This window comes from Gekko japonicus, unplaced genomic scaffold (assembly GCF_001447785.1).
Source record: "Gekko japonicus isolate JY-2015 unplaced genomic scaffold, Gekko_japonicus_V1.1 scaffold4667, whole genome shotgun sequence".
Taxonomy (NCBI): Eukaryota; Metazoa; Chordata; class Lepidosauria; order Squamata; family Gekkonidae; genus Gekko; species Gekko japonicus.
The window spans coordinates 12,063-30,013 of record NW_015169931.1 but is presented as its reverse complement, the minus strand read 5'-3'; the positions used below and the strand labels follow the sequence as shown (position 1 = coordinate 30,013).

General features: G+C 50.1%; 1 protein-coding gene across 1 annotated transcript in view; it reads left to right on the top strand.

Moving 5' to 3' along the window:
• Window positions 1-12,442, top strand: part of ZMAT2 (zinc finger, matrin-type 2) — a 40,805-nt gene extending 28,363 nt beyond the window's left edge. The window contains exons 5-6 of the mRNA XM_015417540.1: window positions 7,961-8,106; window positions 11,798-12,442. Coding sequence (XP_015273026.1) covers window positions 7,961-8,106; window positions 11,798-11,941 — 290 coding nt within the window. The 3' untranslated portion in view covers window positions 11,942-12,442. The remainder of the gene's footprint in view (window positions 1-7,960; window positions 8,107-11,797) is intronic.
• The last annotated feature ends 5,509 nt before the right edge of the window (window positions 12,443-17,951 follow it).

The window sequence follows — 17,951 nt, the reverse complement described above, 5'->3', positions numbered from 1 at the left end:
GGCTCTTTTTGTAGGAAAAGCCCAGCAGGAACTCATTAGCATAATAGGCCACACCCAACAGCAGAAACTCATTAACATATTAGGCCACACCCCTGACAGCACAGCTCATTGGCACATTAGGCCACACCCCCATGTTACCAGAAGTGTGCTCATCCAGCCACACCCACCGTTTGCTTCTTATTCTGTTTACCTTGTTTGTTGTCAAAACCCAGGGCCTTTTTTTGTAGCAGGGACTCCTTTGCATGTTAGGCCACACCCCCCTAATGTAGCCAATCCTAATGAGTTCCGGCTGTTGGGTGTGGCCTATTATGCTAATGAGTTCCTGCTGGGCGTGGCCAACTTGGGAGCCAGCCGGAACTCCGTTCCTGTGTGTTCCTGCCCAAAAAGAGCCCTGCGTCTTCCACCCTATAAGGTAGCCTTGCGGCTGTTTACTAAGCATTTGATGGCTGCTCTGCTCCACTCCCTCCTCCCCAGCCTCTGTTGCTTCCTCTCTGTGCCCAAGAAGATACACAGGAAGCCGAGCGTAGGAATGTATTCCCTTCTGCCTCTTCTCTTGGGCTCTGCAACCCCGCGGAACAGGCAGCGGTAATTAATCGGCTTTTATGTAACCTGCATTGAGCCTTTGCTAAAAGAGGGAAGGGGGTGTCTCCCGCCGGCTCTTCCATGCACCATAAAGGCCACTAATCGAACGTACTTAAAACAAGGCTCTTTCCTCGGGGAATCAGATCACGACTTGAAGTTTGGAAGCCGCGTGGGTTTACGTATTTCTCATCTGCATCACTTTATCCTCGAAGAATTCTAAGAGCTTGGCAGCTGTCACTAAGAAAGATAGGACTGAGGACACTGCTGATGGTCCCCAATCGATCCTTCCTTCCCCCCCCCCTCCTCTCACTTAGGGGCTTCTTTGATCTTGGGGTGGTTGCACATGGAAACCCAGCAGATGGCAGCCCGTTAAATTGCACCACAGAGAGGCTGAGCCTCTGCCTCTCCATCTGGAGCCAGCACCCTCTAAAGCTATCGAAAAGACTACCTGGTCTCTGTAAGCTCCCCCACTGGTGGTGCTGCGGAGACAGCCGGCTTCTCCTCATGCTGGGTGCTCCCTGCCAACACTTTGCCACGGTAGAGGTAGACTCCATGTGGTGCCTTTGGAAGCAGACACGACACAGTGCCCGTTCATTGTAGTCTCCCTTATTCCTAAGCAATAATATCCACCTCTTCTCTGTTGCCAAGTAACAGCTGTTGCCCACGGGGAAGCAGCATAGACCTACCGTTGTTTTCTCCCCAAACAGAACTCTGATGGATATACAATATTTGCTTTCTTAATGTGTGCATGCTTCTATGGTATCTGCCAAACTGCTTCCTGGATGAATGCTTCTGAGTCATGAATACCGTTTCGAGCTTTTCCCGAGATGTAGAAGCACAACACTGAACATTCACCCAATCAACTGTTTTATTTTGCTTATTGTAGGTTTTCCGTTCTGCCTTTTAGCCTAGGCTCCCAAGTTAAATAGGGAAACAATTGACTGTGACGTAAAGATAGTAAAACCACAATAGATCTGCAAAATTAAGTATTAAAAGTGGCAAAAGTAGACTACACAGCAGCAAAATAGATCTATACCATTAAAGGCTCAGGAGAGTTTTATTTATTTATTCATTTCAGCTTTTATCCCGCCCTTTCCCGCAAACGGGCTCGGAGCAGGTCACAACATTCTTAAAACCATCCAAAATTTGAAGCAGAATACAATCATAAAACAATTATAAACAATTGTCTTCACTTGGCAGTTGAGTGCTGTCAAAGTAGTCACTGGCCAAGTGTCCCTGTGTCGTAGCTCGCCTAACCTGAAAGTGGAGGGCCCTGGAGCAGGACCGCTGAAATTTTTATGTAGGGACAGGTTCATAGAGGAATCAGTGGTCCTTCGGGTACTCTGGTCCCAAGAAGGGGATGTTCACGAATACAGAGTTTTGATTCAAAAAACCCTGTTATTGATATGGGTTTTCCCCATTTCACACTTAGCTGCACTCATGAAGTTTGATAAGGGAGGGGCTGTGGCTCAGTGGTAGAGTGTTGGCTTGGCATGCAGGAGGTCCCAGGTTCAATCCCCGACATTACCATTTAAAAGGAGCAGGCAGCAGGTGATGTGATGTGGAGGACTTCCACCTGAGACCCTGGAGAGCTGTTGCCAGTTTGAGTAGACAATACTGACCACGATGGACCAATGGTCTAATTCAGTCTCAGGCAGCTTCATGGGACAGGATTATCAGCATTGAGAATTGACACTTGTTTTTGCATCGGTTGCATGTGAAATGCTATGAAAGAAACAAAAGTATTGCCTTCACCAGCAGTGCCATGAGTGAAATGGAAAGTGTCACAGAGAAAATGGAAGAGAAATGTACAAGGGAATAGATGTATCCTAATCCTAAACCAAAGAGGGCTTAATTGGTCAAAATCGGTTCCTCGAATTGTGTGTGGAAACAGACTGGCAACCAGTAGAGAGTTCTTCAGTACAGGCAAAATGTGTTCCGGCCAGCCATCACCTTTCAAAAATCTGTTTGCTGTGTTGTGAAGCAGATGAAGTTTCTGGTTGTCTTCAGAGGCAATACCCGCATACAAGTTGTTGCACTAATCAAGCTGAATGTTACTACAGCATGGATAACCCTGGTGAAGTCTTCTCCGTCCGAGGGTGGGGCTTGCAGGTGGCACAGCAGCCTCAGCGGGACGATGGTGTTTTGAGCCATGGCCTCCTGAGTAAGAGTGAACACAGCATCCAAACGGTGAATTTGATCCTTTGGCAGAGGGCAAACCCATCCAGAACAGGTTGAACTTCATCTCTGGAGCATATTGAACCAGCAACAATGTCTCTGTCTTGTTTGGATTAACCTTTGGCTAGATCCCATGGCTAGGTGTCAGGCAAACATTTTGTGGACACCGTGACGCCTAGCTATGGTGATCTAACCAGAGGACAAGACAGAGGCACTGTTGGCAACTAGAATGGATCACTGTAGTTAGGATTTCTGTACGGTTCCTGAGCCATGCACATCGGCTATTGTTCAGATTGCACACCTGAGCCAAAATTTCTTTGATTTCCAATCGAACACTTTTGTAATGCTTTCATCACCTAATCTTAAGAGAGCTTCCTGACATATGTATCTATTAAAATATGTTCACCCCACTTTCCCACCTAGCAGAGAGGGCTGAAGGCAGTCAGAGTGCACTTGTGTCCAAAAGCAGATTGCACAACGCATTCAGAAGGAGCCAAGTCAGGTGGCAGCTCAAGAACCATTCCCAGCCCCTTAACACCTGAGGAGCCAGCCGTAAAAAAATGGACCAGCCTTCCACACATCCTCTATACCAGTACAGGATTTCCTAAAAGCCCTAGCAGTCTTCTGGGAGGCTGTGCCATTGGGATTGCACCCCTGCTAAAAATGCCCATGATTGGACAGAGGAAGATCCAGTGGGCTTGGGCAGTGGAAGAGAGACGGGAACTGCTGAGAAGAGAAAATTTGACACACAGGCTGATGTCAGGACAGATGGTCCTCTACATGTGTGAGTTCCAGATCATGAACGGTTTTTAGTGGCCAGAACCAGCACCTGGAACAGTAACAGGTGACTGGTGCAGCCATTTCAAAAATCTGTGGCCTACTTGCTCCAAAGCTGAGCAGGCATATTCTATACCAGTTCAGGCTTCTAGATTGTCAAGGGCAGCCCCATGCAGAGTGCATTGCAGTAGTTCATCTTTGAGGATCATGAATCGGCACAGCCGAGAGAAGGAGGCAGTTTTTAAATAAGACACACTTGAGGGGAAAAGCATTTATTTTTGTCTTTCCAACAGTAAGGCCAGATCTAAAAGAACCCCCTAGCCACTTACAAAGCCCAGCAAAATAAGTGTCACTGAGTAGGGTGTAGGAAGTACAGCCCCCTTTGGAACACCATCCGTACCAAGCAGCACCACTTCTGTCTTGGCTGGATTCAGTTTCAGTTTGACTCTTGGCCCCAGCAGCTAAGCACTGGTGCGAAATAGGGACTGCGGCTCCTAGCAGCCGGTTGTCACCTGCATAGTGGTGCTACCCCATTCCAAAGCTCCAAACTTCTCCCACTTAAAGCTTGACATAAATGTTTTTAAACAGATCCTTGCAGAACTCCGTGGAACAAATCCCACAGTACTAATTCGGAGTCACTACTGAGAGCTTTCTGAATCCATTCAGGGAAGAAAAAAGTTGAAACCATTTCATCACCATCCTCTTGATATCCATTCTGATTTCAAGTCTCAGCAATGTTGAAGTGCTGTTTTGGTATCAGAGGCAGCAGAAAAACCATGCAGGATAAGAGGTAAAACGGTTTCCCTAGCCACCTGCAACCAGCGATTGCGTTAGTTGCTCTGGTAGACAAACTCTGTCTCAAAACAAAGCCTGGATCCAGATCCAAACAGGTCCAGGACAGGATTATCCAAGAAACCCTATAGATTTCCTGTACCCCTCTATCGGTTGCTTTACCAAAGAAAGGAGTATTTAACACTGGCTGCGGTGGCTCAGAGGTTAAGATGTTGAAGCTGCAGGTCAGAAAGTCTGTAGTTTGGCAGTTCGAGACCAGAGTGCCGCATGATGGAGTGAGCTCCCGTCTCTGGCCCCAGCTCCTGCCAACCTAGCAGTTTGAAAGCAAGAAATTGCAAGTAGATAAATAGGCACTGCTTCGGTGGGAAGGTAACAGCATTCCATGCGCCTCAGCGTTTAGTCATTCCAGCCACATGACCACGGAAAGGTCTTTGGACAAAGCTGGCTCTTCAGCTTGGAAATGGAGATGAGCACTGCCCCCTAGAGTCGGATTCAACTAGCTTTCGAGCAGGGAAACCTTTACCTTTAAATCTTTGGCCAAGATTCTTGTTTGTTTTGTATAAAGAAGGTTTCAATAAGGGCTGAATCACAGCCTCTTTCAGAGGCTTTGGGAAATTCCCCTCTACAATTTACAAAGTTCAGCAAAGGTTCCTTTACTTTTATCCCCACAGCACTTAATTAGCCATGTGGGACTTGGGTCTGATTGACCCCCAAGATCCTGTCAACATCACTTGGTGAAACCAATTCAAAGCTGTGTGTGGGGAAATGACCAGATGGTGTGACAGACACTTCTACAGGACCTGTTCCAGAACTGGAATCCAAGCCAGAGTAGATCTGAGAAACTTTGGTCAGCAGAAATATGCACAGAACCATCACTCTGCATTGCCAAATTACCCTCATTTGGGGCACCTCTCTTTGAAGTCCTCAGAAGCCTGGATTATCCTAAGAAACTGTAGTGGAGGCAGTTTAGCTGATGCAGTGGTACTGGAGAGGAAGCCGCCTTCGCTGCTCCCGTGGCCACCTCGTACGCCTTCCGGGGCTTGTGTCCGATTTAGCACAAGTCTTCTGACGCTCGTGATGTTTCTCATCCATCTTCATTGCCACATAAATCTCTTGTCAGACCAAGAGGGCACAATCCTTTCAGAGGGGGTGGGTGCGACCCCATCAGTTGCCTCCAAGGGCTCGCATTTCGGGCCCCCATCAAAGGAGCTGCCTGCAGGGCTCTCAAAGTCCGGTGGAGCATTCTGGAAACCAGCTGGTTCCATGAATCTCCAGGGGACAGACTACCCTAATTGGGGCCCTGCCGCTGCAGGTATAGGCAGCCACAGCCAACTGTAAAAGGTAAAGGTAAAGGTTCCCTTGCTCGAAAGCCAGTCGAATCCGACTCTAGGGTTGCGGTGCTCATCTCCGTTTCAAAGCCAAAGAGCCAACGCTGTCCGAAGACGTTTCCGTGGTCATGTGGCCGGCATCACTAAACACCAAGGCGCACGGAACGCTGTTCCCTTCCCACCGAAGTGGTACCTATTTATCTACTTGGAATTTCTTGCTTTCGAACTGCTAGGTTGGCAGGAGCTGGAACGAGAGACGGGAGCTCACTCCGTCATGTGGCAACCCGGGTCTCGAACTGCTGAACTACCGACCTTCCACAGCCTGCAGTTCAGCGTCTTAACTACTTGAGCCACCGCCAACTGTACCTTGAGCAAATAATGAACCGACCGCGGCCTTTCCCAAAAACGGTGATTTGCTGGCGTTTCCCAAATGGCTAGTCGAGTTTAGATGTCCCTCCTTTTCCAAGGTGGATATAACCTGTTTGACTGAATGGATTCGGTCTGGAGACGGAGGCACGCTGTGTTTCTGGCGACACGTGCTCAGCACAGTCGATTCTTGTAGCTCTCAGATAGTTGAGCCCAAACTGCTGGAATGTTGCACCAAGTCAGCGGCTGCATCCAAGCACTGTGGCAAGGCCATGGCGGGCCTGGCTCCTCCTTCCTCCCTTTGTCCGTAGAGTGAGGAGGGAGATGCTTTTGTTTGGGATGCTTTGCATCCAATGCCAGTTGAGCCCAAACTGCCGGAATGTTGCACCAAGTCAGCAGCTGCATCCAAGCACTGTGGCAAGGCTCCCTGGCCATGGCGGGCCTGGCTCCTCCTTCCTCCCTTTGTCCGTAGAGTGAGGAGGGAGATGCTTTTGTTTGGGATGCTTTGCATCCAATGCCAGTTTGCCGTGTCTCCACAGTGCAGGCCAGCCAACAGCTGTTTGCCCAGATATCTCCCTTTTGCTGTTACAGCAAATTGGAGGTTGGTTTGACGCTTCTCAGGCCAGGAAGCTTCCAGTTGTGCTCTGTACATCTGGGGGGGGGGGGTTTGCAAGCACAAGGGGAAAAGGTGTTTGTGCCCCGTCATGGGCAAACTGACGGATGGGGATGTCCGAATGCAGCCTGTGTCTTAGCTTAAATCAGATGCAGATATCTCTTTATTTCATTGCCTGACGTGCGCACTGCAGTTTTGTAGCTAGAAACCATCTGCATTTAGAAATGGAGAGGCTCAGAGGTATCTTGTGACTGCTCCTCCTTTTTTCTGTGAGCCGTGTAGTCCTATTTTTGTAGATACACTTTTGCCTTCAGTGTGAAAACCACGGCAGCTAACAGTTCTTTAAAACTCAAACACAGGAATAAAACTATGTTAAATGATAACCAGTAGCAAGTAGTACCAACTTGGTTGGAATAGTAAGTTTCTACCTTGTTCTTGGATATCTGAAGTGCCCGGCTTAGACCGGTTCCCTTCTGAAGGGAGTTCCCACATTAAGAAGCCATCACTGCTCCAAGCCTGTAGCCCATTCCTTCTCAGGTTTGACGATGTTTCAGGTGCACATCTTCAATTAAATTCTGCTGGCGCAAGAGAGAAAAATAGAACGCCAGGCATTCCTTGCTTGTTTCCAGAAGGCACAGGTCCATTTGCCCAGTGGGCAGACTTTGCTTCAGCCTTGTATGCCGCTTCAGGCGTGCGGCTCACACCAGCATTGTCGAACTGTTCTGTGACGCACCTTTGAGCTGAGACAGTTCCTGCACCCTTGGAAACGATGTCACCAGAGCCCCCCAGAGTTTTTGAGCCAATCTTGAAAGGATCCAGGCCCATGACCTTAGAGAGCAATTGAAAGACTGTGATTCCACAATAGTCCCCTCTGATGGGAAACAGGGCCCCCCCCCCCCAGCCCCACATGGATTGTTTGTCAAGAGCCCTGATGAGCATGGTTGCCTAATGCTTTGGGCCAGCTGCACCCGTGTTTCGGTTGGTGAGAAATACCGCCATCACAGTGTCCAGCAGCCAGTTTCTAATACAGCCCTTACACCCGTTTCTTTGCCGTGCAGATGCATGAATGGAAATGGTTTTGCATGGTGCCATTTGGCCTTTCATCGCATTCTGCATGCTGCATTTCATCGCATTCTGCATTTGGCCTCTTATCACATCCTGCATTGTCTGGTGTTGTGATGAGAGACGCTAAGAGAAGCCGAACCAAAGTTCCTAGAGCAATGTCCCCCCCTTGTGCTTCCAAAGGGCTTCTGGGCCTTTCCTGGGCTCCTGAAATCCCGTCCCTGCCTCTGAGGCTCTGCTTCTCGGTTCCCTCCCTGTCTAGATCAGAGGAACCTGGGCATGTCGATGAGAGTGGAGCGCTCGACGCTGGATCAAGTGAAGAAGCGCTTTGAAGTGAACAAGAAGAAGATGGAGGAGAAGCAGAAGGATTACGACTTTGAGGAGAGGATGAAAGAGCTCCGGGAAGAGGTGCGTGAGTGAAAAGGGGGAACAAGAAAAAAGGGAGTTGGGGGGCCTGATCGCTCCTCAGCTGCTGAAAAGAAACGTTTAGATGTTTTAGGAGAATGGATGCCCAGAGGCAGCCGTTCCAATCTGGCATCTCAGAAATAAATTGCTCCTGGTTCCAAAACTCTCTCGGATGCTTGGGCAGGGAGCTGAGGCTTCCCAGGACGCATTTCGTGGGCGTGGCCTCCTTGGGTTCCTCCTCGTTGGCCTGCAGGGGGAGCCCTATGTGTCGTCCCGCCAGTTGCACTCCTTTCGTTGTCTTGTGGGGCCATCGCAGTGAATTTTATGATGCGATTTTTGGGCCCTTCATTTCTCTTTGAAGCTGGAGTGTGGCGAAGATCGGGGTGATCCCTCATACCTCCCGAAGACAAACGTTGCTGTGGGATTGGGTCCCCTCTCTCGTACAGACAGAGGCAGCCCCAGTTTTTCTAACACCACCTCTTCATCCAAAAGGGGCAGGCATAAGAGTGGGACTTTACAGTGGCCACGGGAGAGGCTTTGGTGCCATTGATAGCGCCTCGCCACTCCCAGAAGCAGAAGAAATCACTTATTTAACTCACACGTGCACATTTGTGTGATGCATATTTTATGCAGGTTGTAGAACTTCAGCTTGTTTTTTTGCATACAATTTAGGTTAATGATGCAGAATTTCACCACTTACCAAAGAGTACACATCCTTTGCTTAATGTCCTGGCAAGGGGCTAGGCTTCTCACGGCCTCTCAGTCCTTCACCAATTAGGCCAGGGGTGTCAAACATGCCCCACCCCACCCCGGATCAGGCCCGCAGTGGAACTGGCTGTCTTCTGCTGCTTCTTCCAGTTCTGCTGCTGCTGCGTCATCGTAGGTTTGCAGCTTACAGATACACACCTGAACAGCACACTCAAGATTGCAACAGGACTAACATTGTGTGCAGTAGTTCAGAGCAAGAGGTGTCAGTTATCAGACACTGTTAAATAAACAAAATATTGCATGTGTGCTAATGTTTTAAGCATGCTTTTATTTTAAGTTAAAAAAAAACCCTTGTGTTTGTGTCCTTTATAAAGTTTATATCTCCACTACCTGGCATTACGTTTTATGACATACATGGCCCGGCCCAACAAGGTCTCATTTGTGTCAGATCCAGCCCTCATAACAAATGAGTTTGACACCCCTGGATTAGGCTATGGGAGTTACTTGGACACAGCAGGCCTGGACTGTAGCCCGTTACCCTTCAGACAAGCCTACCACTTCTCTCTCCCTCTCCATGCCTGTCTGGTTCTTGTAGAGTCCAGTCTCTTGTTTGCCAGTCAGGGAAAGTGACGTGGTCATGCTGTATTGGGGATACAGAGGCTTTTTATAAAAAATAATCCCAACAGCCCCCCCCCCCCAAATCTATCAGCCAAGACGGTTATACTTAGTTGAGGGTAGTCTACAAAGAACAAGCCTTTCATCTGATGCACTTTTGTCACCGACTCCTGATGATGTGAAATCTATAATTAAACCAAGAGTTTGCGACACGAAGCCAGCAGCAAGATTTAATGAAAACTCCAGACTTTAAGGCTCCTGTGGAATCTAGCTACTCCATGACAATGGCCAAATATCTTAACGTTTTAGATTTTCTTCCCCATAGGAGGGCTTTTACCCTGGCTGAATGTGAGGTTATGCCATCAATGGTATTAGAAGGGAGATACAAGAAGATCCCATATTCTGAAAGGATTTGTCCCTGCTCCCTAGGTGAGGTGGAAACATTGGGACACGTTTTCATACGCTGCCCATTTTTGTGTGGTGGTTAAGTGCGCGGACTCTAATCTGGGAGGACCTGATTTGATTCCCCACTCCTCCACTTGCAGCTGCTGGATGACCTTGGGCAAGCCATAGTTCTGGCACAGCTGTTCCTGAAAAAGAGCAGTTTCTGTCAAGAGCTCTCTCAGCCCCACCTACCTCACAGGGTGTCTGTTGTGGGGAGGGGAAGGAGTTTGTAAGCCACTCTGAGACAACTTTGGGCAGTGAAGGGCAGGGTATAAATCCAATCTCTTCTCTTGGAGTTCTTATAAAGAAACTCAAGATAAGACAATTCTTCCTTTTTTGGATGGACTACAAGTAGTGACAGACAGGGCATGTTTGGAGAAACTATTGATAGATGAAATTCTAGCTATCACTAAGGTAGCAACTAAGTTTTGTGCCCAGGCGATTAAAGTGCACAGCAAACAATAGACCTGTTTTTTTAAGGATTCCTCCTCTCTCATTTTGAGTTTGTTTTTTTAGATTTAATGTATGGTATCTTTTTATTCTTGAAATGTGATGACTGGTATATGTTATCCTTGTAACATGATGCCTTATATACGCCAGAGCCTGGCATAAGCTGGGATACGGCGATTAATAAATCAAATTAGTAATAATAATAATAAAATTTAAGAGGACGGTGGAAGACAGGAAGGCCTGGCGTGATCTGGTCCATGGGGTTGCGAAGAGTCGAACTCGACTGTGCGACTGAACAACAACAGCAACAATAATAATAATATATCTTAATTATGTTGTTCGTTTTAACTATTATATCTAAGCCAGTTTGGTGTAGTGATTAAGTGCGCGGACTCTAATCTGGGAGAACCGGGTTTGATTCCCAACTCCTCCACTTGCACCTGCTGGCTGACCTTGTGAAAGCGGTAGTTCTGATAAGAGCTGTTCTGGAAAAAGAGCAGTTTCTGGCAAGAGCTCTCTCAGCCCCACCTACCTCACAGGAGGGTGCCTGTTGTGGGGAGGGGAAGGGAAAGGGTTTTGTAAGTCGCTCTGAGACTCCTTTGGGTAGTGAAGGGCCGGGTATAAATCCAATCTCTTCTTCTTATGCTTTTATTCTGCCGTATTTTTGAATACGGTCATTGACTGTAAATAAACTAACCAACAACAACAACAAAAAACCCTATAGCAGTTCCATGATGTCACAAATCAAGGCATGATTTGGGGTGTCTTCAGCTGTGAGGGTGGCTGCTGTAGGAGGCCTGTTATGCCCCCGCCTGGGTGTGTGTATGTGCAAACAAGAGTGAGTCCTCTGAGCTTCGGCAGCTGCCAGGGACTCAGTCACTGAAGTCCGCCACACTTCTGCTTCCCCCAGCACAAGCCTGGCTCGGTTCCAGGCCTTGCGATCTTGCCGAATGAAACGTTTTGATTTGAGCAGTGGAAGCCCTTTGATGCCAAACACCCCCCCCCCGCAAGCCACCCAGAACTCAGCTTCTGTTCCAGTGAGCAGCTGTCACTCGGCTGCTCCAACGGCCATCAGAGCCGCCATTGTCTGTCGCCACCATTGGGCCCCGCAGTCAGAGCAGGACGGCCGTGCCGAGTCCGTGGCTTTCCCAGCAATGCCAGTTTTCCATCACTGTTGATTTCCGACGGAGTCTTTTGGCAGACGCTTAATAGCAGACGCTGACGGTGGCAGGGAGTCCTGGTGCAGTCGTTCTTCACGTGTCGCTTCCCTGCGAGCGTCTTTGGGCCGCTGCCTTTCCCAGCTCTCCTCCGGGGCCCGCCGTTTCTCCCCCCCCACACACACACACTGTTTGTTCTTCCGACCAGAAAGGATGTTTGTCTCCACGGCCCAGTTCCTGGGATTGTGCTTTTCCCTCCAAAAGGCCGGGGCAGCACAAGCAAGCTGGGTCCGCCTGACCGTTGTTTTGCTTTGTCGCAGGAGGAAAAGGCCAAAGCCTACAAGAAAGAAAAACAGAGGGAGAAGAAGAGGAGGGCAGAGGAAGACTTGACGTTCGAGGAGGACGACGAAATGGCGGCCGTGATGGGCTTCTCTGGGTTCGGCTCGACCAAGAAGAGCCACTGAGCAGCCCTGGACTTTTCCTCTAGACAGAGCTTGTTCCTGCCCAGGTCACACTTGAAAAGCCTTGGACGATTTTGCAGGGAATTTCTACCTAGATGCCCAGATAGGCAGTGGCATTGGGAGTTGGGGAGGAATTCCAGACCCCTCCTGCGTGAGGCCAGCTGTGCCCGCCTCAGCCGTAGCACCCTCTTCCCTGCAAAGATAGCATCACACTTGCCTGTACGGTGGTAAACCTCAGTATCCAATAAACGACTTTTAAATTGGCATCCTCCTTCCCCCGAAGTCCTTACAGTGCTTTGGGGGGAGGGGTCAACCTGTTGCCATTCTTCCTTTCTTTGAAATCTCTTCGTTGACCATGAACTTGCTGCCGTTTTTTCTTCTGGCACCCTGCTCCCCCGGGGGCCCCCTCCCCTTTCCTGCCTGCTTCTCACTTTGTGTTGTGTGGCCTTGTGTGCACGAGAGACATTCTTCTGCAGATCTTTTTCTATTAATAAACAGATAAAATCCTGCACGTGGGCTTCTTTGGGAATTGTTCTTCCACCTGTAAAATGGGTATATGGTGTATGTGTGTGTTTCTTATTCTTGGAACTTGGTCTGATGTATGATCTTCGAGAAACGGGGGGAATTCCTTATAACTTGTCAAACTGAGCATGGAGCCGTTTGCACTCTGCTTGCTGAAAGTTTCCCCTCTTCTCTTCTGTCACCACTGGGTTCCTTACAAAGAAGAGGGGTTGGTTTGTTGTTCCCTCTTGGTGTGGTAAGTAAGAGGTGAGTTTGGACAGCTGGGGCTTCAGTGGGGTCGCGCTACTTGGGAAAAGCATATCCTAATGACTGGAAAGAGCAATGGGGGGGGGGTGCTCTGCCAAGTCAGAGCTTGGACCCAGGCCCTCAGCCAGGATTCTGTGGCTTGTGGGGCAAATTTTTTTCTGGTGGGGCTGAAGTTCTCAGTGCAGAAAGAAAAGCCATTGAGCCAATAGAAAGCTGTTACCAGGATCGATCTCTAAACTGCAAGCTGCCAACCGCTTTAGATGACAGTTCTCAGCTGCTGCAAGTTAATTCTGCCAGCCTGAGCAACAGTTCTGATAACAAGCCAGCAGGTGGGGGTGATTACTTCTATAGTCAAGAAAGCTAACACTTAGGCAGAAAAACTCTTAAAGGAGACCAGTTTATTGACGCAGAGTTAGAAGGGATCCTAGAGGTCACCTACTCAACCCCCTTCCTCAGTGTGGGGGTTAGTCACCCACAGCCCCACCACTCTGCTTAAAGGAGCACACGCCTTTTAAAAAATGTTTTTAAATGATTGAGAAAGCATTCAGAGGAGAAATTCTCGTGGGGCTGCGCCTTTAAGAAAGGGGGCAGCGCCCCCCAAAAGCCCCCCCCCCGGTAGCTATGGGCCTGCTTGGACCTCCTGGACAGGAGCAGACGATCGCCCTGGGAGTGTGTCTGTCTTTTTACAAGTTGCAAATCCCTAATCTAAGGATGGCTTCCATGGCTAAAGCCATGAACTGGGGTCTCCTTTGGGTACTGAAAGAGAATCCCAGAAGAATCTCTTAAACAGAGGATCCCTCGTGCCTTGCCTCTGTGCCTGTATTGAACGCCCATCCCTCAATTTTATTGGCACGCTTGGTGGTGGGTGGGAGAGACGGGGGGGGGGCTCCTCTGCCATCTCGATCCCGGCTGGAGAAGTGTTATCTGTGTGGTTCCAGCTGCTTCTCACACCCTGTGTCGTTTGCATTGATTCCTTGGTTCAGTTCAGCCAAGCCCTCCGTCACTCATCCCTTGCCATTTTCAGTTTGGGGCGATTTACATCTGGCGCTGCTGATTTTCATAGTGCCGTCCTTTTTGTATTGATGGGATCACTGTTCTTGCCTTTCTCCTTACCTTTATGGGATCTCGTCGTGTCCCGGGCCTCCGTTCGAGTGCACGCAGAATAAATCCTATCATGCTTTGCTGCTGTTTTAATTCCTTAATCTTAGACTGCTGACAGCTTCATTGCCTCAGATATTTCCACTTCAATTCAGATTATAATCCCCATTGAAGATGCCATTGAAATGATACACAGCCTGTAGCGCTGCCAGCCGAGATACAAACGTCCTTGGAGACTTGACCCTTTAAAAAAAAAATCCTTTAATGTGCTTCAAACTCCTTCTGTGCACCAAATGGAAGCGAGGATTTAATTCCAGCCACGTACCTGTCCCTGTGCAAACGGGAAGAGTCAACTCCGTTGGAATGTTTGAGAGAAATGAGGCCTGGCACTAAATAGCCGACGAGGCTTGGGGAGAGATGGGGAGGAAAGGCAAATTGCAGGGCTGTCTCACTCCCTTCCTGTGTGTTCAGGAGTGCGGTACAGTTTGGATGATTTTACCCCAGGTAGCTGCTTTGTAGCTTCTCGGAGCCCCCTTGTCCTGCTTAGACGCATGCACAAACGGCTCATTATTGCACATTGAACTAATTGAGTTCAGTTAGTGTTGATGAGAAATGGCATGGTCCAGTGGATCCCTGATGGAGCCGGGCCCTGGGACCCGCTGTGTCCTAATCCCGATTCTGCGGCGGCGGCTGCTGTGAAATCTTGACAATGTGATCTTCAGAGTCAGATGGCTCGGTGCCCCTTTTCGTGCCAGGGATTCCGAGCGGCTGCCAGAGAGGCTGAAATCGGGCTTGTCGCAGCTGCGTGCACGCAGTCTCCCTTCCTCTCACTGCCCAAACTTGTGCCCTTGGAGAGAAAGGTGTGCCCTTTGTCAAAGAAGAGTTGCAGAAGCAAATAGGGGATTTTAGGCTGTTTCATACAGGATTCAGGTCTGTGGCTGTGTTAACGACACCGGTCACGGCAGTGTTTTGTCTGTCGGGTTCCTGTAGCCCAGACTGGTAAAACAGTCTTATTTGGACAGTCAATTGAACAACTGGCTGACTGAGAAATATGGGCTCACTTGACAAAGGGAGAACTTCACAGCCATTGCCTGCTTGCCCTAGGGAGGGTGAGGGGCGAGAGGATCCCTCTGTGTGTACAGGGGCTTGGTTCATTTCCATAGTACCTCTCTCACCCCTCCTGCCCATTCTCTATCAAAAGCCGCCTACCTAAACTCCAGCCGATTCTCCATAGGCCTGAGCCAACTGCCTACACGTGACAGTATTTCTGCCTGTCCCAGCACATGGGCTTTGCTCTTAGGAGTGGGGAGAGGAGAGGAAAGGGGGGGGGGAGAGTCTCTTTGTCTTGGTTACTTGCTGGGAGCAGTGGAGTGTATAGTGGCAGCGATACAGGCTCCTGCTGGATTCCCAGCAGCAGGAGCTGCCTCCAGCCAAGGATGAAAAGCCAGTTTCATGGGAGGAAATAATATTTAGAAAGGAGAGCAAGAGAGATAAGGCTCCCTGCAAAGAACATTAACCCTCCGCTCTCCGCGCTCCTCCGCAGAGGTGTTGGATCTCTGCCGTTTGTTGTCCTCGGCGGAAATGAAACCTTCAGCTCTTTGCCGCTGACATCGTTGCTGCGTATTGTGAGCACAAGTCAGTCCCTGGTCCTCCTAGGTCATACTGCCTCCAGCCAAGGATGAAAAGCCAGTTTCATGGGAGGAAATAATATTTAGAAAGGAGAGCAAGAGAGATAAGGCTCCCTGCAAAGAACATTAACCCTCCGCTCTCCGCGCTCCTCCGCAGAGGTGTTGGATCTCTGCCGTTTGTTGTCCTCGGCGGAAATGAAACCTTCAGCTCTTTGCCGCTGACATCGTTGCTGCATATTGTGAACACAAGTCAGTCCCTGGTCCTTCTCCCAGGTCGTGCAGAGGCTGAAGCGGATGGACTCACAGCCAGACGCTGTCCAAATCAAGGGGGCCGCCTCCCGAGTTGGACCATGAGTGTCTCTGGCCCCAGTCCTTTGCGGTCTGACCGGAGGCAGCTTTCCTGAGTCTCCTTCGGGAGTCCCTTTCCCAGCCTTCCTCCATGAAGTCCTTCTGTTTTAGAAGCCTATGTGGATGTGACCAATGTCATGCCCTCCTATGGAAGCTCACACCCTGAACCCAGCAGAGGCTGAAGCGGATGGACTCACACCCAGGCGCTGTCCAAATCAAGGGGGCCGCCTCCCGAGTTGGATCATGAGTGTCTCTGGCCCCAGTCCTTTGTGGTCTGACCAGAGGCAGCTTTCCTGAGTCTCCTTCGGAAGTCCGTTTCCTCCATGAAGTCCTTCTGCTTTAGAAGCCTATGTGGATGTGACCAATGTTATGCCCCCTCCTATGGGAGCTCACACCCATTGCCAGGACTTTTTTTGTAGAAAAAGCCCAGCAGACACTCATTAGCGTAATAGGCCACACCTAACAGCAGAAACTCATTAGCACATTAGGCCACACCCCCATGTTACCAGAAGTGTGGTCATCCAGCCACACCCACCTTTTGCTTCTTATTCTGTTTACCTTGTTTGTGGTCAAAACCCAGGGCCTTTTTTTGTAGCAGGAGCTCCTTTGCATGTTAGGCCACACACCTCTAATGTAGCCAATCCTAATGAGTTCCTGCCATTGGGTGTGGCCTTTTATTCTAATGAGTTCCTGCTGGGCGTGGCCAACTCGGGAGCCAGCCGGAACGCCGTTCCTGTGCGTTCCTGCCCCAAAATAGCCCTGCATATCGCCCCTGACATGTCTCTCTGGGGAGCAGGGTTGCCAGGTCTGCGATGGAAAATACCTGGAGACTTTGGGGGTGGATCCAGGAGTGGGGAGGGGAGGGGCCTCAGTATGTTACAGTGCCACAGAGTCCACCCTCCAAAGCAGCCCTTTTCTCCAGGGGAGCTGATTCCTGTCAGCTGGAGATCAGTTGCAAAAGTGGGAGATCCCCAGGCCCCACCTGGAGGCTGGCAACCCTGCCGGGCAACAAAGTCTTCTGGCTCTCAGCAGCCGAAGCCAGCAAGTGGCCCTTTGAGCTGGCCCCCCTGGATGCCCCCCCTTGACTTTAAAAAAACACATGGAGGGGAGTGAAGTGAACACGGACACTCCTGCCTCTTTTGTGTTGGCGCTGCCTCAGTCCTTCCGGCCTTGAGAGACTGCTAATGGGGGGGGGGTTTGCTCTTGATGGGGGGGGAGCAGCAGGCTTTCCCCCTTCCAGGACTAGCGTGCAGAGCCTCCCCCCCATTCCCCTCCCTACTTGGTCCCGGGTTAAGCCGGGATTCACTGAGCTATTGAGGCAGGGCAGCCTCGTGCTTTCAGAGAGAGATGATTACCTCACGGAAGTCATGTGTCCTTGAGGCAAATGGCTTTGGTGTTTGGGTGGGGTTTCCTCCTCTCTGGTGCAGCCCTCTCCTCCCTCCAAGTCAAAGCCCCCCAGGTGAGGCCCGGTGGGCACAGCTGGAGACCTGACACCGGGCGGCGGTGGGCGCAACAACAAAATGGCTGCCGCAGGAGGGTGGAGCCAACCACAGGACGTTAGGAAGCGAGGGTGCGCGTCGCTCTCGTGTGAACTCTCCGACATCTGAGGCAGAAGCCAGGCTCAAGAGGGTGCTTTTTCGTCTGCACAGCCGGTCAAAAGCCCTGTTGGGCCCAAGCCCCACCTGCCCCTGCCCTAATGGTTTCTAAAAACCGTGGGAGTGGTCCAGGAAAGGTCTTGGCAGGTGCCATGTTGGGGGGACACCTGTCCTAAAGACTGGATGTAGTCAGAGGTGATGAGACCACTTCTTCTGCTGGCCTTTAGGGGACATCATGGTATATAATGTGACAGGCCAGAAGGGAGTGAGGAGTGAGCCAGGTGGTCTCACCTCTGACAGGACTTCATGAGCTTGGGTCGAAGGGCAGCTGCTGTGTCTCAGCTTCACCCACCACACACACACCCCATATGTAGGATAGACCTGTGAGCCAGTTTGGTGTCGTGGTTAAGTGCGCGGACTCTAATCTGGGAGAACCGGGTTTGATTCCCCACTCCTCCACTTGCACCTGGCTGGATGACCTTGGGCAAGCCGTAGTTCTGATAAGAGCTGCTCTTGAAAAAGAGCCGTTTCTGTCAAGAGCTCTCTCAGCCCCACCTACCTCACAGGGTGTCTGTT